General features: G+C 32.0%; 1 protein-coding gene across 1 annotated transcript; it reads left to right on the plus strand.

The window, feature by feature from the left end:
• Positions 1-11095: 11095 nt before the first annotated feature.
• Positions 11096-12652, plus strand: LOC115889836 (tigger transposable element-derived protein 6-like). Its single transcript, XM_030909912.1, has 2 exons — positions 11096-11756; positions 12096-12652. The coding sequence occupies exons 1-2, from the start codon at positions 11096-11098 to the stop codon at positions 12650-12652; spliced, it is 1218 nt and encodes a 405-aa protein (XP_030765772.1).
• The last annotated feature ends 12985 nt before the right edge of the window (positions 12653-25637 follow it).

The raw sequence follows: 25637 nt of genomic DNA on the forward strand, positions 1-25637 counted from the left end.
ATCAATTTGATTTTGGTGTCAATATGACTCCTATTTGTAGGGGACGTCACCTACATGTGTTTTAACTGTTTTGAAGAGTAATATCTTTTCGTCCGTACCTGTATAAAACTACAGAGTAAAAAAATATACATTTCCGTGACTTTTTTTACGTAAAAAAATGTTTCTTGGCAAAAATCGCTAAGGGCAACCGATCTCAAGATATTTAGAATGGAAATAGTCAATACATGTCTTTATTGACAAAAAATAATCACATTAAGTAGATACTTATTTGACTGCAATGATAAAATTTGGGAAATTTTTATTTTTTTAAATTAATCGTAAATTTTTCTGCGAAAAAATGATGATAAAATAGTTTCTGTTGAACTTTTGGCACAAAAACATTTCAAATTTATAATTTCAGTCTAATAACTATTTAGTCAACATGTTTGATTTATGTCAGTGATGACAGGTATTGATAATTTCGATTCCAAATATCTCGAAAACCGTTACTCGTAGCGATTTTTACCAAGAGATCTTTTTTACATAAAAAACGTCGTAAATGTACATTTTTTTATTTGGTAGTTTTATACAGGTACGGACGAAAAGTTATTACTCTTCAAACCAGTTAAAAATATGTAAGTGGCGCTCTCTACAAGTAGGAGTCGTATTGACATCAAAATCCAAATTTCTCATGTCAAAAAACTCCCAGACACCAATTTTCATCCAAATATTTTACGTTACTTCATAAATTATTTGAAAAAAAATTAAAATAAAAATGAAACTGCTACACCCGGTATCTCCGAAATTAAGCATTTTAGGACATACATTTATACGAACTATTTTACTTATTTTATCTGCAGAATATGCTGCTGACGTTTCCGGAATACAGTTCGTACATTTTATTTTTTACTTTGCTTTAGTGGTCAAGTAGAAAAAAAGCATAGGAAAAGGTTCTAAATTTATTGATATCAGCTAGAAACAATATTTTTATTGATTAGTGCTATGCTTTCTTCTAATATGCTGATTTAAAATCCATCTAAAGTGGTATCTCTTCGAGCATATGTTACACTCAAAATTGGGACTTTTCATACATTCGTATTTACGGTGCGTCTGAAGACTCCTAGAGTGCTTGTATTGTCTCGAACATTGTTCACATTTATAACGATCTGAAATACAACATACCTCTCAATCTTAGTTTGCAGAAAATCCTTTACCAACAAGACTAGCGTCATAAATATGTAATATTACTAGGTGAGTAGCATAGACAAACAAATAAAAAGAGACTGACAAATCTCATGGTAAAAAGAGTGGGACCGCGTTCCCGTAGCGCAACTCAGAATAACAATTTTGAAACCAATTAGCAGGACCATGGCAGGACGTACGTCTTTATTGCTATCTTTCTTTATTATGTGTGCTTTATATGAAAAAGAAAGAGATAGGTGTAATACGTATCGTAAGACATTATCGCACATTAAAAATCTCATTTTCGAAAAAACTGACTAATTGCAATAACAAAGTGAATATCCAAGCAAAGAAGATTTTACGAGAATCATGATCCTGAACCATTTTCAAGTCCAGTTTTAATCCTAAAACAAAAGTAAAATAGGTATATTAATAAAGTTTGTGGTTACTATAAACCAGCTATAAACTACCTACCCAAAAAATGAAAAAAATTAATTGTATTAATTTGTTATGTTAAGAGAGGTTCGAAATATTTTTGACACTACTACTTCTACTTTTTTCTTAATAAAATAATAAATATAACTACTTACTTTTATTTTACCGGGTGTCTATAACATATCTATCAGAGAAAGGGGGCAGCAATACATATAGAAAATAGGTGATACTCCTGCAGCAAATAAAATAACAAAGAGTATAATCCAAAATTATAAGTAACAAAATATAAATACCTATATGGAACAAAGGAATTTGTTCCCTATCCATATTCATAAGTCAATAAAATGGAGAGTTTAGAAAAAAAAGTAAATCACCAAAAGAAAAATTAACAAACATGAGGAATTGTCATCTTGGTTGTCATGATGACGAAAACGAAAGGCGATTGTTCTAATTTCTATTTAGAAATTACGTTTTATATGGCTGCTTCTTTCTCTCTTGTTATATTAGAATGAGATAGTGGGCCCAATAGACGCAATGCGCAGATCAACATAAATAGAACGAAATTTTGCGTTCTGAGTTGCGCTACGGGAACGTTGTCCCTCTCTTTGCCATTTAATTTGCCAGTCTCTTTTTATTTGCTTGTCTATGGTCAGTAGTAGTTGAAACCATGTTGAAACTGTTGACAGATGTCTACCGAATTTGTGAGGAACTTGGCCTACTCACCGATTACTTACTACACTCCGATGCAAAAAAAACGAAACGGATTTTTTTTACAAGTTTAACGTGTTATATTTTTCTTGCCTTTAGCCTTATTTTCATAATTTTTTTAGCATACTGTATATAAATCTGTCAACTTTAATTCATAAACTCAGTTTTTTATAAACTTCAGGATTTGGCTTATTATACAGGGTTAATTGAAGGGTTGTTCTTTAACCCTAATTTTAAAACACCCGGTGCAATAATTTCGTGAGTAACTTTTCCTAAAATATTACTTTTCGATCAGAACCATGTCTCCGGAGTATTTTGTTTTTTGATTCATGACCTATTAAACACTATAACAAATACTTATATGATAATTTACAGTAAAAAAAAAGATAATAATAGGTTAGCATCTGCTAAATGTTCATATAATAATATTTTGATGTTTAAACTATCCCTTTAAAAGCAACTTTCTTCCAAAGCCTACCATGAATTCACCGAGGCGTCGTTTCTTGTTCACTGTCATTAATATCTTAATTATTAGATATTAATATACTTAGTATTATGGTATTCTGGTACATCGGCGATTTTTTGAATAAAATAATCTTTTTATCTTGTTTTTTTATTAGAATGGTCATAATCAAGAGGGCTAGTGATATCGTATTAGAAAAATAAGGTAATTAAGGGCTTATTTTTTCGTATCTATACTAATATATAAAATCCTTAGGTGACTGACATACTGATTAATCACGATCCTGCTCAAACCACTCAACGTAAGAAGCTCAATTTGGTATACAGGTTGATTCTAGGGTGTAGAGGTTCGATAAGAAGGGATTTTTCGAAATTCCACTTCCAAGAGGGTAAAACCACCCCTCAAATATTACAATATTTTTTATTTAAAAAATGGTTAGGTTTCCGAAAAAACGCTTAAACACGTATATTTTATTTTGTTTTTTTACATATTTTAAGATTTTTTAAAAATGTATACGGGGTGTTTCGAAAAATCTGGTCATTGATTAATCACGATCCTGCTTAAAGCGCTTAACGTATAAAGCTGATTTTTGGAAAACAGATTGACTTTAGGGTGTAGAGGTTCGATAAGAAGGGATTTTTCGAACCTCGAATTCTAAGGGAGTGAAACTATCCCTCAAATATTAAAATATTTTTTATTTAAAAACCGGTGAGTTTTTCGGAAAAACTCTTAAACACGTATATTTTATTTTGTTGTTTTACATATTTTAAGATTTTTTATAAATTTATACAGGTTGTTTCATAAAATATGATCATTGAGTAATCACGATTCTGCTTAAACTGCTTGACGTTTAAAGCTGATTTTTGGCAAACGGATTGACTGTGGGGCGTAGAGGTTCGATAAGGAGGGGTTTCTCGAATCTCAAATTCCAAGAGGGTGAAAACGCCCCTCAAATATTACAATATTTGTTATTTAAAACACGGTTAGTCTTTCGGGAAAACGCTTGGACAAGCATAATTTATTTGGTTTTTTACATATTTTGAAATTTTTTAAAAAACCATACAGGGTGTTCCAAAAAGTTGGGTAATTTCTTAACCACGGTTCTGCTTAAACTGTTTGACGTAAAAAGCTTATTTTTGGCAAACGGATTTTTCGAAAGTCAAATTCAAACGAGATGAAACTACCCCTCAAATATTACCAAGTTATATAATAATATCGCCATATTGTTTTTCTCATGCTGACATACATGTGAGAAAATTTTATCCAGTTTGTATGTTAATGTAAATTCTTGCTTTGCTTTATCATCACCATTAAAATTATTAATTCGACGCGAACGAAGTCGCTGGTAAACTTTTAACTTTTTAAGCTTTTATTACTCTTTACCATCAGCTAAAATTACATATACTATCGCATTTATTTTTAAAAAAAAAACGCGTAATGTTTGTTAAGTTGCAAGACTTCGCCCCCTGGCGTCTACGGGAAAAAGCTTATTTTTATTGTTTATGTGGTATTATATAAGAGTAATAAGAAACGGTCTTTTAAACGAGGTCTCATTTGTTGGATTCCGATCATCCAGTCCAGAGTTAATAATAACAGATCTTACCTTCCCCCACCACTTTATTTTAGCAGATATGCGAAAACTGTTCCAAAAAAAATATATTTAAAATTTACTGGAGATTGTAAAGCCTTTATTTATAGTGCACCTTATCTAGGCAAAACTTCGTAAAATTCCATTTTCTTATTTTCAATAGCAATTGCGCCCTCTAGCGGCCGATCTACAAACTTGAAAATAATATGATCTCTTTAGTTATAAATATTTTTTTTCCGCAAGCCCTACGACTAATACTTTCCGAGATACAGCCGAGAGCTATTCTTAGTGGGACACCCTGTACTTACTAATAATATATTTTATTTTTCACTTTGTTTTAGTGGTGTAGGTAGAAAAAAATGTATATAAAATGTTTCTAAATTTATTGATTTACAAGTAAATAGTGTTATGTTTTGCTCGAACATGGTGGTTCAAATTACATTTGTAGTGAAATCTCTTCGAACAAATGTTACACTCAAAACTGGGACTTTTCATACATTCGTACTTCTGGTGGCTCTTAAGACTCCTAATGTGCTTGTATATTTTCAAACATTTCTCACATCTATGATAACGGGCTGAAATACAAAATTTATTATTACATTTATTGGTCAATTTTGCTACATCATTGTATTTAGAAGCTTTTACAGCACAAAAACGTGTTGACAGAAGCCTACTGCGCTTGTGACAAATTTGGCGTACAGTTTTTGGGTTTACTAATAATATACCTAATTTATTTTTTGCAAAATAAAATAATACACCATGTCAATCATCTGCTGATGATGCTAACATGGTTAGCAGAAACGCGCGTCTAAGTAAAGTGTGTTGTTGTATTGTGTTCTAACCCCCACCATAGGTTCTAACCCCTAATTGTCTTCTTCTTCGTACGTTAGGACCAAGTTCGGTGTTTTCTTCAATGGTTTTTGATTTACAATAGAAACAATATTTTATTCAAGAGTAGTATGTTTTCTTTTAACATGTTGATTTAGGTGACATTTGTGGTGATATCTCTTAGCACACATGTTACATTGGAAACTGGGACTTTTCATACATTCGTATCTCTGGTGGCTTTTAAGACCCTTAAGGTGCGTGTATTTTTTCAAACATATTTCACATTTATAAGAACCTAAAACACGAAATTTATTATGTATTTTTTAGATAAGGGTGCTACTTAGTCAGTTGTGATACTGGTATCTCGACAATGAAAACACAGATAGAACTGTAGAACAGTAGGAGAAATTTTGTCTCATATATTTTCAGATACAACCACAAAAATGTATAAAAAATTGTTCTAAATTTATTGATATACATTAGAAACAATATTATTATTCAATAGTGTTATGCTTTATTCTAACATGGTGATTTAAATAATATCTGTAGTGAAATCTCTTCCAACAAATGTTACACTCGAAACTGGGACTTTTCATACATTCGTATTTCTGGTGGCTATTAAGACTCCTAATGTACTTGTATTGTTTGAAACATTTTTCACATTTATAGAGACCTGAAATATGAAACTTATTATAACATTTTTTATGTTATTTTTTACATATTTTTTTTATGTTTATAAAGTATGCCATATCATTGTATTTAGGGGGTTAAACTTTATTTAGGGTGTTATAAACGTTTGTCAAGAAAAGAATACAATTTCTTATGTGGAATGTTCAGAAGTCAATCAATTCTTCGAAAAAGAAAATAAAGAACAAGAAAAAAGAAAGAAGAAAAAGAAAAAGAAAAGGCAAGGGATTTGAAGGAAAAATAAAATAAAGAAAAAGAATGAAAGACATAAATTGATATTCATTTTTTAAATCCTCTTTTTTAAAACCTCATTATTCCAATGCAATTGGTGATTGACTTAACTGATTGACTTCTGATCCCTCCATGTAATTTATTACTTAGTTAATAGTAGTTGAAAATGTTAACAGAAATCTAATCTACAGATTTTGGAAAGTAATTTAAATTACTAATTAATTAACGAACTATGTAAACTAATAATGTATTTTATTTTTTACATTGTTTTATTGGTAAAAGTAAAACAAATCTATAAAGTTAAAGTCTAAAGATAAAGTCAAAAAATCTATAAAGTATAGTCAATGTTTTTTTGTCATATGTAGATTCAACTGGCGTCTGTAGTGATATCTCTTAGAACACTTGTTACACTGAAAACTAGGACTTTTCATACATTCGTATTTCTGGTGGCTTACAAGACTCCTTTGGTGCTTGTATTGTCTCAAACATTTTCCACACATGAATAGATCTGAAATACGAAATTATTGTAGAAAGATTGGACTAAATTATTCACTAATAACGGAGATACCATATGATTTCAATCAAAATGGGACACAAAAAAAAAGAAAAAAAGAAAAAAAGAAAAAGAAAAAGGAAAAGAAACAGAAAAAGAAATAGAAAAAGAAAGAGGAAGAGGAAGAGGAAGAGGAAGAGGAAGAGGAAGAGGAAGAGGAAGAGGAAGAGGAAGAGGAAGAGGAAGAGGAAGAGGAAGAGGAAGAGGAAGAGGAAGAGGAAGAGGAAGAGGAAGAGGAAGAGGAAGAGGAAGAGGAAGAGGAAGAGGAAGAGGAAGAGGAAGAGGAAGAGGAAGAGGAAGAGGAAGAGGAAGAGGAAGAGGAAGAGGAAGAGGAAGAGGAAGAGGAAGAGGAAGAGGAAGAGGAAGAGGAAGAGGAAGAGGAAGAGGAAGAGGAAGAGGAAGAGGAAGAGGAAGAGGAAGAGGAAGAGGAAGAGGAAGAGGAAGAGGAAGAGGAAGAGGAAGAGGAAGAGGAAGAGGAAGAGGAAGAGGAAGAGGAAGAGGAAGAGGAAGAGGAAGAGGAAGAGGAAGAGGAAGAGGAAGAGGAAGAGGAAGAGGAAGAGGAAGAGGAAGAGGAAGAGGAAGAGGAAGAGGAAGAGGAAGAGGAAGAGGAAGAGGAAGAGGAAGAGGAAGAGGAAGAGGAAGAGGAAGAGGAAGAGGAAGAGGAAGAGGAAGAGGAAGAGGAAGAGGAAGAGGAAGAGGAAGAGGAAGAGGAAGAGGAAGAGGAAGAGGAAGAGGAAGAGGAAGAGGAAGAGGAAGAGGAAGAGGAAGAGGAAGAGGAAGAGGAAGAGGAAGAGGAAGAGGAAGAGGAAGAGGAAGAGGAAGAGGAAGAGGAAGAGGAAGAGGAAGAGGAAGAGGAAGAGGAAGAGGAAGAGGAAGAGGAAGAGGAAGAGGAAGAGGAAGAGGAAGAGGAAGAGGAAGAGGAAGAGGAATATAATAAAGCAAATGATTTGAAGGAAAAACATATATATATAATAAAGAAAAAAATGAAACTCCTAAAAATTGACTTCTAAATTAATTAATTTATTTACGCTAGAATCAATATTTTTATTCAATATATATAATAAAGAAAAAAATGAAACTCCTAAAAATTGACTTCTAAATTAATTAATTTATTTACGCTAGAATCAATATTTTTATTCAGTAGTGTTGTATAGTCAATGTTTTTTTCTGATATGCAGATTCAACTGGCGTCTTTAGTGATATCTCTTCGAACACATGTTACCACTGAAAACTAGGACTTTTCATACATTCGTATTTGAGGTGGCTTACAAGACTCCTTTGGTGCTTGAATTGTCTCAAACATGTTCCACACATGTATAGCTCTGAAATACAAAATTATTGTAGAAAGACTGGAATAATTATTCAATTAATTTTATTCACTAATAACGGAGATACCATATGATTTCAACCAAAATGGGACACACCCACCATTTATTACATTATATTAAAAGAAATGTGAAAAGGAAACAAAAAATCGAATTAAAAAAATCTGTATTTTCCAAATTAATAATAAGATAGTGAGATAATTTTTTTTAAGATATATAGCGTGTTTTTTACAACGTTTTTCATGTTTTATTATATAATAAAATACACATACCTATGTATGTTGAAAAATAAACATATATGTTGAAACAATATTTAAAACAAGTATTGGTGTTTTAAACACGTTTAAAACACTTGTTTTGAAACAAAATGTTTATAACACATAATATCAACCCTGATTTAATGTAGTACCTACTAAGTTAAAAACATCATTTTTCTGCTAGACTAGTATGGCTTCTTCTTATGTGAAGATTCAAATGGTACTTATAATAGAATTTCTTAAAGCACAGATCGCATTGGAAGCTGGGAGTCTTCATACATTCGTATTTCTGATGGCTGCTGAGACCTTTGTAGTATTTGTAGTCCTTGAAGCAATTGGGACAGACATGGCGATCTGAAATAATGGGTTCTTGTTAGATATGGCGTTGTTCAAGGGCGGATCCAGGGGACGGTTCAGGAGGGGGGGGGGCTAGACACAAATCTTTACTCAAACTACTGTACATACTCCAGAGTCGTTTGTGATTTATTTACTACTTGTCAAAAATAACCAAGATACGTCAATTTGACTTATGTACTTCAGCAGCGTATGACGTTCACATGCCGTTATATATGTTAATATACAGGGTGTCCCAAGCTGAGCGTGCATTAGAAGTTTTTAGAGAACCAAAACATCTAGATCGGAAATTTTTTGCATATCATTGTTTTACAATGAGATCTATCGATTAAAAATATTTTCAATATACCGGAAGTTGACAGCAACTTTCTTATTTTAAATGGGTGCCCCCATTTTTTATTATATACTTAAACTCTCTGTAAAATTCTATAAATATTGATGTTAAACATTCTATATCTAACATTAACCGTTTTTGTGGAAAAAATATTTAAAATTTGTGGACGAAAAAAACTACCTGTCAAAAAAATTGTAGAGCCTAAAAGTCAAATTTAGTGATTACCACAGCTACTGTGACATAAAGAGAAGACATGTAGCTATATCTATTTCAAAAACTAAATTGTTCAAATGTCATATAATAATGGCGGTAGTTGTCAAGGAATTCATGAAAAAATTATATCGTAAATTTTTTTTTTTCAAATGGAAACCCACTTTTTTTATTTCACTTGTGAAAAGCTTTTTCAATTCGTTACTTTTTATTTATACATGTTCCTATTCTTAAAATATATCGTTTTTAAGTTATTTAAGAGTCTGAAAACGTATATTTTTGTTGATTTTATTTATCTTCCTTTGACATTAAGTGCCATACAGCCAGACAATTTATTTCCATCTGTCAGAAAACGAATTATTTGAATTTCCTATATTATAAATACTGCCTGCCTTAAGAGTTTAAAAAGTGTTTTTATAAAAATATATCTCGTATTTTCGCTCTTTAGTGATATCTAATAGTTGATATTATTAATTATTAATAATATACCGTATGATCGAAAAAAAAAACAGCGCAAAGTTGGCTTGGAAATGATAACATACTACTTTTTGAACAAAGTGTCACAATATGACATGACCAGATCTATTGTTTTACACAATCATTTACGTTTAAAGTCATAGGCTACGCGTTAAAATCAAGAAAAATATACGCTTTAAAACTAAATCTTAAATAACTTAAAAACGATTTATTTTAGGTATAGGAATACGTATAGTCAAAAAGTAACGAATTGAAAAGCCTTTTTACTAGTGAAATAAAAAAAGTGGGTTTCCGTTTGAAAGAAATGATTTATGATAATTTTTTAATCGCCCAATTCCCTGACAGCTGCGGCCATTATTATATGACATTCGAACAATTTAATTTTTGAAATAGATAGCCACGTGTCTTCTCTTTATGGCACAGTAGCTGGGGTAATTCCTAAATTTGACGTTTAGACTATACACATATTTTTCACAGACAGTTTTTTTCGTCCAAAAATTTTAAATATTTTTCTTTCTCAAAACCGGTTAATCTTCGGTATAGAGTGTTTAATATTAAAATTCATAAAATTTTACAGAGAATTTACGTATGTAATAAAAAATGGGAACACACATTTAAAATAAGAAAGTTGCTGTCAACTTCCGGTATTTCCGGAAGTGCCGCCATATCGAAAATATTTTTTATCGATAGATCTCGTTGTAAAACAATGATGTGCAAAAAATCTCCGATCTAGATATTGTAGTTCTCTAGAAACTTCTTCTAGAGAGTTCTCTAATGCACGCTCAGCCTGGGAACTAGATAAACCGGAATTTAAGTCGGCCATTTTAGGTCCCCATCGCGCTCGATCTAAGTTTTATGATATGCTCCTTCCTTCATCTTTTTATTCTAAGGTTTTGCTTGACACACAAAACTGACAGGTTATGCTGTAAATGTGGGGTAATTAAATAATAAATAATGTGCTTTAAATGTGGTATAATCCACTGTAAGTACTATTCCTTACACAATTTTAAAATTGATTAAAAACAAAAAAGATTTTTTATAGTATTTTTATTTAACAGATTATTTTACAATTTTAAGTACAGTAAAACTTCCCATTTCGGCCACTTCTAAAAAGCGGTCACTTCTGTTAGCGGTCAATTTTCAGTTGTTTGAATTAATCTTAGGGGAATTCCTATATTAAAATATTTCTCAATAACGTTAATTCCGAAAGCGGTCACCGGCCGCTTCAAAGGTACATTTTAGGGAAAAACCCATAAATTTATTGCCCCAATACCGGCCAAAAACCGAACCCTTCGAACCTTTTTTTTTGTCTAACAAGAGCTGTTTCAGGACACTTTAGGAAAGTCCAAGCAATAAACATTTATAATTTGTTTGAGAAATAGGTACAGAGAGTGACAAATACAATACAAATTCGTCAGTAGTTTGCTGAAATTTTTGGGAGATATAGAATCAGTTTAGTTTCTTACTCTGAAAGAACAGCAACCATGTCTTTGAAACGTAAACGTTTGTCTATTAAAGAGAAATTAAATATTGTCGCGGAAAGTGAAAAATATAACAGCAGTGCTCGAAAGTTGGCGGAAAAGTTTGGTGTTGGAAGAACGCAAGTGAACGACATTTTAAAAAACAAAGTGGAATTAAAAAAAATGTTTGAAGAAGAAGGATGCAATGCAGATAAAAAACGAAAGTTTCCTAAAACAGAAGGATTTGCAATCGATCAACTAGTTTACGAATGGTTTTGTAAGGCAAGGAACAAAAACATACCCATATCGGGAACCTTAATTCGGGAAAAAGCTCTTGAGGTATCTACATCCTTGAAACTTAGTGAATTTAAGGCTTCAACTGGCTGGTTAAATAAGTTTTGCAAGAGACATAATATTAACTTCAAAACAATTTGTGGTGAGTCTGCAGATGTGGATGAAGTGACTGTTGAAGACTGGAAAACAAAATTAACAGCAATCATTAAGGAATACGACACTAAAGACATTTTTAATGCAGACGAAACAGGGCTTTATTATATGGCAATGCCAAACAAAACCTTTGCTTTAAAGAATGATAAATGTGCTGGCAAAAAATCAGCTAAACAACGAGTGACACTGCTTTTCTGTTGCAGCATGCATGGTGAGAAGGAAAATCCGCTAGTTATAGGTAAGAGCAAAAACCCGAGATGTTTTAAAGGAGCGCATGTAGATAAATTGCCGATAGAATGGGTATCCAACAAAAAAGCTTGGATGACGACAGATATAATGACATCTTGGCTCAAAACCTTTGACACCAAAATGAAACGGCAGGGTAGAAAAGTTCTTTTATTTTTGGATAATGCCACGTCTCACCCAAAAATAGAACTTGAAAATGTTCGTATAATTTTTTTTCCTCCAAATACGACATCTCATTGCCAGCCGTTGGACCAAGGAATTATTCAAAATTTTAAATTAAAATATCGTCAATTTTTTATTAAAAGACTTTTGACTTTTACTAATACCGAAGAAACGATGGAAAAGGCTAAAGAGAGCATAAATTTGGCAAGTACTATGGTGTGGATAAGTACAGCATGGAAAAATGTTACATCGAACACTATAAAAAAATGTTTCCAAAAAGCGGGATTTGCAACCGTCAAAGGGGACGATGCATTTGACGAAGAGGACGACATTCCTTTAAGTCAGTTATCTTCAATTTTAAAAAACATGCCAGGAAGTCCAGATCTTAAAGAATATCTGACAGTCGATTCAGATGTCCCTACGGAAAATCCTAGTTTAGAGATGCAGGGAATAATCCAGGAATTTACAAACAACAAGGACAGACAGGACTCCACTCAAGCCGAAGAGGAAGAAGATGAAGGCCAAGACATTCTGTGTTCATCTATAAATAATATGAGTGAAGTATGTGAAAAATTAAGAGACATTCAGAATTTTTTGGTGATTCAAAACAAAGACGAACTAGCGGTTGATATTGCCCATACTTTGATGAAATTTGAAAGTGAAATTACAAAAATCAAAATTAAAAATTTAAAGCAGACTACCATTAATCAGTTTTTCACCATATAAAATAAGGTTATCATTTTGTAACTTTTTAAAGTCAATTGTACATATGTATATAAGAATACCTATGTGTAAAATACATATGTATACATTGTAAGTTTTTTTTTCAAAAATTCTTATGTAATAAAGTTTTTTTTGTAACAACTGAATTATTTTTTTGTGCCAAAAATCTAAAACTGAAGATCATTTATTAACACTTATTGTGTGTTTGTACTACATGCTCGTACTTAATTTTAATTACTTTGCACGTTTCCAAAATAAAGGCATTTTACATTGGTATCTGTATTTTATTGTTCCCAATAGTGGCCACTTCCCTTAACGGCCACATTCCTTTGAAAATTTTTGTGGCCGCTATATGGAAGTTTTACTGTATATCTTAGTCTAAAAATATTATAATTAGGTCAATACCGGTTGTTTTTCAAAAGTAGCTGCAACCCCTATAATTTTTTTTTTCAGATAAAAAAAAATGAGATTTGGATGTGACATAAATCAGAATTGATTGACGTATTCAATTATTTTCGTTCACTTCCTTTTTAACACAGCCATGGTACTCTAGATTGAAATTTAAAATGTTATTTCTTTTAATCGAAAATGTCAAAGTTGACCAACGGTATGTCATTCTATTCAGAATGCCATTTTCTATCATAAAAAGTAAACAAATACTGAGTTTATTTAAAAATCAGAAGTTGTAGTAATTTCCGGTGAAACAGGAAGTGAACGAAAGTAAATGAATACTTCAGGCCTTCAAGCAACCCCGATTTATGTCATATACTAAAAAATTTCGTTTTTTATCTGTAAAAATAAAAAAGTTATAGGGGTGAGACACTTTTGAAAAACAACCGGTATATCATATTTAAAAAAACTCAGTGCGTGGCCCCATACGAGGCGTACGTCCTAGCGAAGCGTAGAGCGGAGAGGATCGCGAAGCGTTAAAATCAGTGGCGGCTCGTGGTCATTATTGTAGGGAGGTCAATATCTAAAAATATTGCGTCGGTTTTTTTAAGACGCACCATCGGACGGACCCAAATTTAATTGGTTCCTTACAAGATATTTGTAAGTTTAGTTAAAGAAAAATAAATCTAAAAATAAATATAAATTCTGTTAAAAGGGAACCTACCCCTACATTTTTAAACAGGTGGTCTAGTGCCATTTCACTAAAAATTCAGTCAATGTTCTTTACACAAATTTTTCACGGTAGGATTTAAAAGACACTTAAATAATAATGTCACAAAAATATAAATGCATATAGTATACACATACACATTTCTAAAAGTTTTATTTTACTTTTTTATATTTTAAGTCAATTCTTTCTCTAAACGTTTTTTGAAATTTAAGCAATTGTTTTCTTTCAACCGCACGATTTTACAAACTAAACACCATATTAAAATGGTTATTTGAAAATATCTATTCCAGAATCAGTCAACAAGAGTTCATCATTTATCCAGAACCAGCAAATTATGAATTATTACCTACACAAATTTCGCGCTGCATCTCAAACCCTGGGCTAAGACAAAGCTACGGCAACTAAAACTAATTTTTTTTTCGATATTAAAAATTTAAATATTGATTTATATTGTCTAAACCAAACATTATACGCGATACGCGATAAACGATACAAAAACCTAGATTGTTTTAAAATTTGAGTTTTTATAAACACCCAACCTGCCCAAACGGCGAAATTTTTTAAAGCGATATGACTGAAATCCTGTAATATATTTATATAGAAATAATGCACTCGATATTTCTTAATGAACTATATTAATTCTCAACTAATAAACAATATTACAAATTACAATAATAACACGCTGGTTTCTAGACAAAAACAAAAACCGTCACTTTTGATATCGTCTGTCAGTATACTTGTATTCATTTAAAACTTCCCAATATGGCGGACTTCAGTATGGGAGGCTAAAAAAACGAAAATCTCTAGACTGGGACCGACTGCAGTTCAAATCGTTCAAATTGATAATCTGTGGTAAATCCAATTGAACTCTGACACTTGGCTGACATTGACGTTTACGTTTCTTTTTTCTAAATATTTTCATTATTTTTTGAGTTTTTATTAACAAATTCAACTTGATTTTGTTCTTTTATTTAACCTGCAACCTGCAGTAATAATTATATAGTTATAAATAATCTTTTCACCGATCAAGAATTGACGAATAGGCTGGAAGATATTCTAAATGTGTAAAACGCTTAAAAATGTATTAGAAAACATTGACTCGTTCACAAATTCGTGAAAATAAATGAGTCCAGATGTTTGTAAAAAGGTCTCTAATTATTTTGAGAAGTTTCCTCGTATCAGTAATTTTCAGGTTTGTAATATGTACTATATGATAATAAATAGATTAAAACTTATATTTCAGGAAACAGCGCCGGCATTACAGATTGTTGTAAATCAGTTTTAAAATATAAAGAAGGTTTAAAACAGGTTTAAAAGTTGAGTTAGTAGAGAAGACCTAAATAAGGTAATGTTGGTAATGGGACCAAACATCAAATAACACTTGAAATATATAATTATGTACAATAATTTAAGTAGTTTTTATGAATCTGTTTGATATCTATTGCATTGTTTTTATATTTCTTGAAATATATATTTTTTTACTTTACTGAATACACAAAGAATAATAAAAAATACAGTTACTCACTAAAAGCACTTAAGGTTTGTAATAGATGTAGTTAGAATATCAAACACCAAACCAAACCAAAAATTATGTTTTATTTTACTGGTATTCCTCACATTTGAAGGGAAAGTCATTTCATAAATAAGCAGGACATTGTATAGTACACTCTATATTAATAATTGTTTTTTATCCTATACTTGTTAGTTAACGCATCACTTACTAGGTATAAAATTTAGTACTGATTAGCCTATAGTTGTGGTTGTGATATATTCTGATGTGCTTCTGGCAATTTAAAATAAGTTAATATTTAAACAAACATTTCTGGCTTTCCTGACAGGAGTGTGGACACAAATTTAATAAAAGTATAATGTGGATAATGTTCTGATTATTACAGTTTGCATGGATGTTTTGTATGTTGTTATTTTTAATAAAGTATATTTAATGAGTTTTTGAGTATTTCTTTTTCCTTCAGAGGATTGTGTTCTAATCTTTATATATTATAAATTTTCATAAATTATATCTACAAAATTTATTACCTTATAATTTTTTGCTAAATACTTTGTAGTTAATACAGTTTAACAGTATATAAAAAAAAACTATTTAAATAAGATGTTTGAAAATATATAGCTGTTTTTGCACACATCAATTCAATTTGTGATTAACTGTACTGAAATAAAAACAAATTAAGAGAAATGGGGTGAGCTATCAACTATAACATGAAAAGCATCATCCTATTTCCAAGTCTTCTATTAATTTCACTTATTAAACAACTATAATTATTCAATAGTCTTGATAATTCTAGGAACTCTCAGATATCGTCAAAACATGAAAACAAAAATTTACTTCCTATAGTTCTTACGTCCCTTTAACTGAAATATAAGAAACAGGGGAGTTAGTATTCTCACTGAGAAAGTTTATAAAATACCTTAAAGTAAAATCTCTTCGGATCTGCGGTAAAATACCTTTATTCTTATTAAATAATTTCAAAAATCTATGTTTTTATTTATGACAACCACCTAATAACATAACTTTAACGTCAACTTGACAATCACAATTGACAATCCTGAAAAATATTATTGTTAACCAAAGAGTAAATCAATTTCTGAATTCGCTAACGCCAACTTATTTTTCATTAAAAAAAAAATTACCAATTTTCGTAACTAGGTCGGCCATATTGAGAAACCTTTAAAAGAATAGTACTATAAACTACTAAATGCAAATGTATACAAAGTTGCCTGCCTTACAAATCCTTTTATGAATGACGCGGTCAATGGCCAATATAAACTATATCTATCGCACCTTAACCCATTATATTTTCTATACGTAGTATACCGTTACGAGCCCCGGCACTTGGAGTTTAATACGTGTAAAAATAGCGGGAATAATGGACAACATGAAATTTTGACCGGCAGTAGTGAAAATGGGTAAAATAAAATATTTTCAAGCAAAAATTGGACAAATTGGGAATAGTTTTGAATCTTTTAGGATGAAAAAAAGTGATTTACAAAAAGTATAATTTAAATAAGTTTTTGTAATTTTCTTCTGATTTTTTTGTTGGGGGGGCATTGACCATTTGATCTCATGGTTAAGCCGCTACTGCACTGTCCACTCCGCTCTACGCGCGCAGCTATGTTGGGCCTCACGGCCTAAACTGCAGACTGGAATTCTATTTTATGTTTTCTTTTAAGGTGCACGTTCAAATGGTACTGGTGATAGAATTTCCGGTTGCAGTAGTGACAAGGGCGTTGAGGTGCCTTTCCGCATTCACGTTTGATGTGGTTGATCAGATGCCGCTTGTATTTGTAGTGTTTGGGACAGTTATTGCAAATAAATCTCTCTAGAAAAAAATAAAACATTACTACTCAAACAGGTGATGATTCAAATGTTTACTAATGTAATTAAATGAAAAAATGTTAGTTCTACAACAGATAACAGCCTGTGCTGGAGCTTATGCGAAAGAAACTTAAAATCATTAACATCAATTCAAAATAAAATACATTTATTAGTTCGAAATCATATTGCCAGCTGAACTTCTACAAAATTAATTACACAAATCATTATCATCATCATCATTCTCAGCTTATTCAACCACTTCCAATCATGGTGTAGCCTCTCTCGCATATTTAGTTATTGTCTTTGTAGTTGTGCCCATTGTTATCTATTGATCAAGCTTCTAACTATCGCCCAATTGCACTCCTTCAAACGCTATCTAAGATCATAGAAAGGTTGGTTAAAAGAAGGCTGGTATCTTTTCTGTTTAAGTACAAAATACTTACTGAACATCAATTTGGATTTCTAAGCAACAAGTCCACAAATGACGCTATGTTTTCCCTCCTTAATAAAGTTTATTCCAGCCTAAATAACCATCATTCTACAGCAACAATTTTCTGTGATTTTTCTAAGGCGTTCGACTGTGTAAATCATAAGATCCTAATTAATAAAATGCAGCACTATGGGTTCAGGGGAACATCTCTCGAATGGTTTAAGTCGTATCTGAGCAACAGAAGTAAACTTGTGAGGGTGGATACCACGTTGTCTTCTAGCAAGCCAATCGAATGTGGAGTACCACAAGGCTCAGTACTAGGCCCTATTTTGTTTCTTCTCTTTATTAACGACATTGGTAACATAAACATCAGTGGTAAAATATGTCTTTTTGCGGACGACATTAGCTTCACTTGGAGTAACAAGGACGTCGCGGCACTTCATAAGATTATATCAAATGACTTAATCACCATCAAATCTTGGTGCGATTCGAACCTCCTGAGTCTCAACATTTCTAAAACTAAAGCTTTGTCGTATAAAAACTCGCTGCAGCCTTTTGTAATTAACAACACCACCAATGACGTCGTAAAATCTGTAAAATTCTTAGGGCTTGTTGTAGACAATTCTCTGAAATGGGACATGCATATCGATGCTTTGTCGAAAAAATTAAGCTCTATTAAGCTTAAGTTTTACATTAAGATCTGTTTCTAAGGAGCTTAACTTCTCAGTGTCCCCTTGTCAAATTATCCCTGCTAATTTTACTAATATCATAGTCCCATCTCAGGTCTGGATTTCTTCTAGGTCTGTTAATTCCTCTTGGATACCATGCTGTAATTTTTATTGTCTATCTGTAGTCCGTCCTTCTTGCCAAGTGTCCTGCCCATTGCCACTTGAGGGATTTGATTCTGTTGATGATAACTAACTGTTTTTTTTTTGACAAAAACATGAATAGTCAATCCTACATTAATAACGTGTTATAACCTGTCGCGTTGGCCTACCTTCGGCAACTGCAAGATCCAATTTTCCAGCAAGACAATGCCATGCAGACCACCTACCGCTGCAGTTACTAGAAACTTCCTCCGGCAAGCTAATGTAACAGTTTTTTTGTGGCCCCAAGGTCACCAGAATGTAGAATGTAGAAAATTAAGAAATGCTTACTCAGCATATAAAAGACCATACCATAACGTGGTATACCGATTCTTCCAAAACCAAAGCAGGGACAGGGATAAGAGTATTTGGGCCGAAAACCAAATACTCCGAACCAATAGGCACCTATCCCAGTATCCTTCAGGCAGAAATTTACGCTATCGAAAGATGCGTACAATTTATCTTAGATAGAATCTATCGAAAACAGGAAATTGCCATCCTATCCGATAGTCAAGCAGCACTAAACGCGATCAACTCAGTAACCATCAATTCGAAGTTGGTCAAAGAATGCCTAGAGAAGCTTAACAAATTAGGCAAAGAAAATAAAGTCCTCCTACTCTGGGTACCTGCTCACCAAGGGATAAAAGGCAATGAAAAAGCAAATGATCTAGCTAGGAAAGGAGCGAACACTCCACTAACTGGACCAGAACCGCTCTGTTTTCCAAACGGGAACTAACTGAAAGTGGAACTGAAGATTCCAATCTGGAAGACTCCATCCGTAAATTGGAATGGGTATCCTCCAACGGTCTAAGACACTTGAAAAAGTTCCTCAGAACTTACGACCGGGAAAAATCAAAGGTTCTCCTTGATTTAAGTAAAAATAATCTTTGGATTGTCACGGGGTTTCTAACAGGACACTGTCTCCTCAACGAACACCTCAGTAGGCTGAAGCTGAGAAACAGGCGAATGCAGATTCTGTGGGGAAAATGGGGAAACACCAGAACACCTTATCACTGAGTGGGCCGAGACGACGATCATTCGTGCCATGAACTTTGGTACGGCTGATGTCGAGGATGGAGAGCTGGCCCCTCTCGAGCCGTCTCAGATACTGGCTTTTGTATATTACACTTTATACGATCAACTAATTTGAAAACTATAGTGGATACGTTTTTTTCTTATGGAATCCACTCGCCTTTAGAACTTAAGAGCTGCCACAGCAAAAAGGTATACTGTTTCTAAAAATGTATGAAATAAAAGAGGTATTTTTTTAAGTTAACTCTATATTTAATACTCTTTGGAAATAATTTAATACTTTATTTTATTTAACAAACAACATGACATGTTTCCATAGAAATTAGTTTTTTGTAGATTATGGAAACACTATATTATTTACAAAGTATTTGCATAGAATATTCATAGCATTCGTACAATATTCACATTAAGTAATATCCTATAATTTTATTATCTGTCTGATAGCTCCATTATTCAAAATCTCGGAATTACTGGAATAAATTAGTGGTTTCAGTTAGTGTAGAAGTTTGTTCCTCTGATTTCGATGTAAGCTTTCAGAACGTCAAAATTAGTGGTAGTAATTTTCAATTAAGCTTCATTCAGAATCTTGCAATTAGTGGTTTTAATTACACTTTACACTTTTTAGTTTACGATCATTCACAATGTTTAGAAAACACAATTAAAATTAATAGAATTAGTTCAGTCATTAGGGACCAAAAAAGGGGTCTGCTTGGAAAAAAGTCCGGAAGTTTAGAAACTTTGCAGGTTTATAGGTTTTGGGGTCCCTAACTAAAATCCATAAAATGCACATTTCCAGACTTGCCGCCGGCGCCGCCATCTTGACAAGATGGCGCCCAAAATCGGTACGGAAGTTTTGAACTTTGGTGGTTTATAGGTTTTGGGGTCCCTAACTTAAAATCCATTAAAATGCACATTTCCAGATCATACTATAGTTGGCGCCGCCATCTTGACAAAGATGGCGCCCAAAATCGGTATTTTGGTAAATACGCCCCAAAATCGGTATTTTGCAAATATCTCGAAAACTATGCGTTTTTCGCAAAAATTTGAAGAGAGCAAAATTAAAGAGAATAAAATTTCCTATAAAAAGGTTACATGAAATTTTTTTGAAAAATTTTCGCTAGTCAACCGTTTAGGCACAAAATCCCTGGAAATTTTACAATTTTGCGGAAAGTATGATATACATACTATAGTCGATTTTCCGAAATCAAATGTCTATTATAGTGTTCACTAAAACTAGTTTTAGTTTAGTTTCTTCAATTTTGTCATGAAACAGTGGAGTATCATTAATTCGCTCACTAATTTATGAATAATTAATTGTCGTACTGGACAGCATTCATTGCGAACTTACCACCAGGTTCAGCATTGGTCTGGTTGTACCAAAGATGCCGAAGAATGGGGTTGGAAGAAAACAAAAACAGGCATTACTCCAGTCACAACATTGAAAGATCCAGCTCCAAAATCCCTAGTGTCATTTTTATCGTGTAAATGCAAAACCAACAACTGTGGTAAAGCCACAAATGCCTGCGGATGCAGAAAAGCAGGATTAAAATGTTCAATGATTTGTGCATACTGCAATGGGAAATCCTGTGACAATGTCACTGAAGTGGCACTCGACGAATCCGATGAAGAGGGGTTGGACTTGCCTGTAGATATCCCTCTGGCGGCTGAAGATGAAGAGTTGGACGTATTGAGAGACCACCCTGATGAGCCCAGCACAGCAGACACGATCGACTTTGACATCAATGAGCCAGATCCGACGGGCTTGTGCAGATAAGTTAAAGTTTTTAATTTAGGCCTCCGGGGAGACCACGTTAAAATAAACGCGCCATGTACTTTATCTCTTGGGTGGTGTGGAAACAAGTACACATTTTCAATAATTAAAGTTAATTATTCATAAATTAATGAGCGAATTAATGATAAGCCACTGTTTCATGACAAAATTGAAGAAACTAAACTAAAACTAGTTTTAGCGAACCCTAATCGACATTTGATTTCGGAAAATCGACTATACATAATATATCATATTTTACGCAAAATTGTAAAATTTCCAGGGATTTTGTGCCTAAACGGTTGACTTTAGCGAAAATTTTCATAAAACCTTTTTTATAGGAAATTTTATTCTCTTTAATTTTGCTTGCTTTAATTTCTCTTTAATAAGTCTGGAAATGTGCATTTTATGGATTTTAGTTAGGGACCCCAAAACCTATAAACCTGCAAAGTTTCAAAACTTCCGGACTTTTTTCCACGCAAAAATACCCAATGACTGAACTAAATATCCTAGCAACAGCTTGCGTTAGTCAGTTCTATCCATAGAGAATCCTAATACCGTATGATCGAAAAAAAACGGCGTCCAGTTGGCTGGGAAATGAACATCGATGACATTTCCCATATAAATTTATATACAGGGTGTTTCAAAACAAATGCGAAAAACTTTAGGGGGTGATTCCTTGTTCAAAATAAAGGGTAGTTCGCTTCATAAACGTTGGGTCAAAAGTCAACCATTAGGGAGATATTGCGGTACAAAGATGGCGGAAAAATAATGTTTTTATTTTTTATCTTGAAAACGAAAAGAGATAGACTAATAAAATTTTATGGAAGCATTACTGTTATGAAAACAAACTTTCTGGTAATTTTCTCACTTTTTTAAAATGAGTGGAAGGGGTTGAAATAAACTACCCCTATCATTCTTGTTAACGAAATTTAAAGAAAAATCTTATCAAATACATGCAAAAAAAATTAATTTGGATAGTTTAGTTTGTTTAGAAACTTTTTATTCTCTTGTATTTTTTTGATAAAACTCACCGATTTGAAATTAAAAAATAAAATGTAAAGCATTACATGTCAGGACAAAAAACTGATCAGGACTATTTTCTGATAAAGAATCTAGTGGGCTGCTGTAATTTTTTTAGGAAAAAATCTAGTCGGCCGCTGTCACTTTTTAGGATGTTCCTAATATTATTTTATTTGATATTACTCTACTGCAATACGTTATTATCTAGATGATTATTATTATCGTTATTATCACTTCTTAATCTAAAAATGTTTTTTGTCCTGACATGTAATGCTTTACATTTTATTTTTTAATTTCAAATCGGTGAGTTTTATCAAAAAAACACAAGAGATAAAAAAGTTTCTAAACAAACTAAACTATCCAAATTAGTTTTTTTGTATGTGTTTGATAAGATTTTTCTTTAAATTTCGTTAACAAGAATGATAGGGGTAGTTTATTTCAACCCCTTCCACTCATTTTAAAAAAGTGAAAATATTACCAGATAATGTGCTTTCATAACAGTAATGCTTCCATAAAATTTCATTAGTCTATCTCTTTTCGTTTTCAAGATAAAAAATAAAAACATTATTTTTCGCCATCTTTGTACCGCGATATCTCCCTAATGGTTGACTTTTGACCCAACGTTTATAAAGCAAACTGCCCTTTATTTTGAACAAGGAATCACCCCCTAAAGTTTTTCGCATTTGTTTTGAAACACCCTGTATAAAGGTGCCCGGTGGCCTAGAGGTACAGGCTCTCGTCTACCAATCTCAAGGTAGTGGGTTCGATTCCCACACCCGGCATTGCATCTGCCGACTATTTTTATTAAAATAAAAATAGTTTGGGTACCTAGGTCGACTCAGCCTTAAAATGAGTACTTGGGATTCACAATCCTGAGGTAATAATAGGCGGTTGAAGCGTAGTGCTAGCCACATTACCTTCCTTGTATACCGAACGGCTCTAGTATGGCAAGCTGTACCTTGCTACTCCCAAGGCGTTAAACGCTATATACGGGAGCTATTATTATTTAATTTATATATAAAATGACAGCGATCTTCATTCCATAGCCATCTCTGACGCCGTTTTTTCTCGATCATACGGTATTTAGCTTATAAAACAATCAACTTTTGATGTCTAACCAAAAGATAGTCAAAGACCAAAATGACATTTCTCGCAAATTCTGAAGTATAATTAGTGGAATGGTTAAAATTTGATAAATTTATTTTTCTAAATGCTTACATTGAAATTAAAGGAACAAACTTTTACGCTAATTGAAACCACTAATTTTTTCCACTAATTGCAAGGTTCTGAATGAACCTTTAGTAGAAAAAGTTAACAAACTATTAACTAACCACTACGTCAGAATTTGCGAGTAATATCATTTTTTATTCAAAGATTAACAATTACACGATACCATCCAAACAAGAAATTTATAATATTTTTTTATTTGATTTACTTTTAAAATTCTCTTTAATGATTGTTAAATTACATGTGTGTGATTTTGTCAAAATAATAAATTCATTTCTACAGGGTTGTTCACCACATGCGGACACAGAGTCATGTAGCTAAACGATTAGACTTTTACAAATTGTAAGTTTTCGGTTCGTTGAAGGACTATTAGAGATTAGAGCTACAATTTAAAAATATTTTTACAAGATACAGAGTGTCCGAAATAAGTAAAAAATATTATAGTTGTATTTTTTTTAAATGGAACACCCTGTATATTATTCCATTTTTAGATTCTACGATTAAAATAAAGGTAAATGTGATTGAGGTTTATCACGCTTAAACCTTACCGTTTTTGAAATATTTTCAATTTTGTGAAATTGCAGTAAAAAAATTAAGGCTTCATTTCTCCCAAGGGTATTAAAGATTTTAATACTAAATATTTACTGAAGATTATTTATTGATCGGATATTGTGTTGCAATAATAAAAATTATACTACCTTGTACAGAGTGTCCAAAAATTTATATTAAACAATTACTAGCTTTAAACGGCAATAACTTGTTTAATTTAAATAGAACAGCCTGTATATTTTACGTGTATCAGATGCATAATTTAATTGTCTATCAAATTGTATTATAGCATTTTTACCTATATCTTCAAGTTTTCGTAGAAAATGCATTTTCTTATAATTTAGACCTCATTTATCACTATACCCATGGAATATTGACATTTTAGATTTTTTTTAAAGCAACATAGTAAGTATATAGGTAAGGTAGTAAAAATAATAATTTTGCAAGCCCATTTGTTTACAAAAAGAAAACTATTTAAATCTTTGTAAAGGAATATTATAGCAATTATTACTAATAATTATTAATGTACCAACATTATTACCGCTCAAAAATTAGTTAATTACATACTTAATTATTGTTTTAATTAATAAATTATTCTAAATAAATGTGGATTTGATTCAAAAATCAATACAATAATAAGTTATGAAAATGAACGTCTCTGTTGTTTATAAATAAGCATTTGTCAAAAAATTAAATACAAATTATAAGATGTTACTTTTTACCACACTGTCTAATACACATACAAAATTCAGTTTTTTAGTATTTGGAGCAATTATTATCAATAAAAAAACAGTCAGTTAATGTAGTTTGAATACTGGGATCATATTTAGTTTTTTTTATCGTTTAATAAAATAAACGAACTATATCGACAATATTAGTATCTGTGCTTTTTGAAAATTTGTTACATCATTAAAAATACTCTAAAATGTCAATATTCCATGGGTATAGTGATAAATGAGGTTTCAGTTTATAATCATCTGCTGATGATGCTAACATGGTTAGCGAAACGCGCGTCCAGTGTAAAAGTAAAAGTGTTTTGGTGTATTGTGGTGATTTAGTGTAATTTTATTTTGCTGTGTAACACCAAAGGTTCCAACCCTCAACTGTAATAAATGAGGTCTAAATTATTAGAAAATGAAAATTTCTTATGAAAACTTGACGAGATAGGTAAAAATGGTATAATACAATTTGATAGACAATTAAATTGTGCCTCTGATTCTCGTAAAATATACAGGATGTTCCATTTAAATTAAACAAGTTATTGTTGTTCAAAGCTAGTAATTATTTAATATAAATTTTTAGACACTCTGTATAAGGTAGTATTTTGTTTAATATTGCAACACAATATCTGATCAATAAATAACCTTCAGTAAATATTTAGTATTAAAAACTTCGATACCCTTGGAGAAATGAAGCCTTAAAATTTTTACTGCAATTTCATAAAATTGAAAATATTTCAAAAACGGTAAGGTTTAAGTGTGATAAACCTTAATCAAATTTACCTTTATGTCAATCGTACAATCTAAAAATAAAATGATATACAGGGTGTTCCATTTAAAAAAATACAATTATAATATTTTTTATTTATTTGGGACACTCTGTATCTTGCAAAAAAAAATTAAATTGTAGCTCTAATAAT

This window comes from Sitophilus oryzae, unplaced genomic scaffold (assembly GCF_002938485.1).
Source record: "Sitophilus oryzae breed Bouriz unplaced genomic scaffold, Soryzae_2.0 scaffold_857_pilon_pilon, whole genome shotgun sequence".
Lineage (NCBI taxonomy): Eukaryota > Metazoa > Arthropoda > Insecta > Coleoptera > Curculionidae > Sitophilus > Sitophilus oryzae.